This window comes from Egretta garzetta, unplaced genomic scaffold (assembly GCF_000687185.1).
Source record: "Egretta garzetta isolate BGI_Z169 unplaced genomic scaffold, ASM68718v1 scaffold862, whole genome shotgun sequence".
Lineage (NCBI taxonomy): Eukaryota > Metazoa > Chordata > Aves > Pelecaniformes > Ardeidae > Egretta > Egretta garzetta.
Window position 1 is genome coordinate 71,853 of NW_009258965.1, and position 1,124 is coordinate 72,976.

At 63.3% G+C, this 1,124-nt stretch overlaps 1 protein-coding gene across 1 annotated transcript in view; it reads right to left on the reverse strand.

Annotated features, from left to right (window-relative positions):
• The window catches only part of FRMD5 (FERM domain containing 5), a 16,760-nt gene that overhangs the window by 7,727 nt on the left and 7,909 nt on the right, over nt 1-1,124 (reverse strand). The window contains 2 exon segments of the mRNA XM_035890200.1: nt 415-440; nt 811-903. Coding sequence (XP_035746093.1) covers nt 415-440; nt 811-903 — 119 coding nt within the window.

Below are 1,124 nucleotides of genomic sequence, written 5' to 3' on the forward strand. Positions count from 1 at the left end.
TGCAGGTCCCGAGCTGGCGCCTTGGGGATGGCAGCGGGGCAGCTCCAGACCCTGGGAGGCACCATGGGGCGGTGAGCGGAGCCCCAGCTCCGAACCCAGCAGCTGGGGCCAGGGGGGTGCCCTGGGGTGAAGCTGATGGTCAGCGGGCTGTCCCGGAGTCACCGGGGACCTCGCCACACGGGCACCGGCCGGGTGGCAACACCGGCTGCGAGGGACACACCGGCCAAAGTGTGAGATGCAGCGAGGAACAACGCAGCCAGGTTCAGAGGGGCTTGGGGGGCTCTGGGGGGGCTTGGCCACCGCGTGGGTGATGCAGGTTCATGTCAGCAAACGTGGACAATAAGGCGGCTGGGGGCACCAAAGCAAATGGAGAGCGTGGATTTCATAGAATCAAAGAGCTTGGGTTGGAAGGGACCTTCAAAGATCATCTCATCCAAACCCTCTGCCACGGGCAGGGACATCTGCCACTGGAACAGATTGCTCAAAGCCCTATCCAGCCGGATTTTGAACACTGCCAATGATGGGGCATCCATAGAATATGCGTACGGACCAGGAGCAGGCTTGGGGGCCGGGAAGCCCAGCGGCTGCAGCATCGCTCCCCCCCGCCTCCATGCCCTCCGCTCAGCCCCCATCCCGGCTCAGACGTGGGCACTGGGTGCACTTAACGTCGCCCCTACCCCGGTGTGGTGAGTGCCCAGGGAAAGCACCCAGCGCTGGGATCACCCAGGCACCCCATCCATGGGTGCTCACCCCAGCACCCCAGGGCGATGCGGGACACGCGCAGCCCCCGCGAGCGCCGGGGGTGGGAACTCACCACTTGATGAAGTGAACTCTCTTGTTTCCCTGCAGAACAACAAACCCAAAGGGGGTGAAGGCCAAAAACGCCGCGTTCCCCGACACATCCTGGAAGAAAACAGAGGGGTTTCTCAGCAAAACGCCGCGGGGCCAGCAAAGCCTCCGAGGGCTTTTGAAGGATGCTGAGCCCAAGGGAAGGGGGATGCCAGGCTGAGGGTGGGAAAAGGATTTTTAGAGCGATTTATGTTCGGTGCCTGCAATGTTTCATCTGGGGAAAGTGTGGCACGGGGCATCCCAGCGGCAAGCAGAGCTGCCCCGCGTCCGCGGGG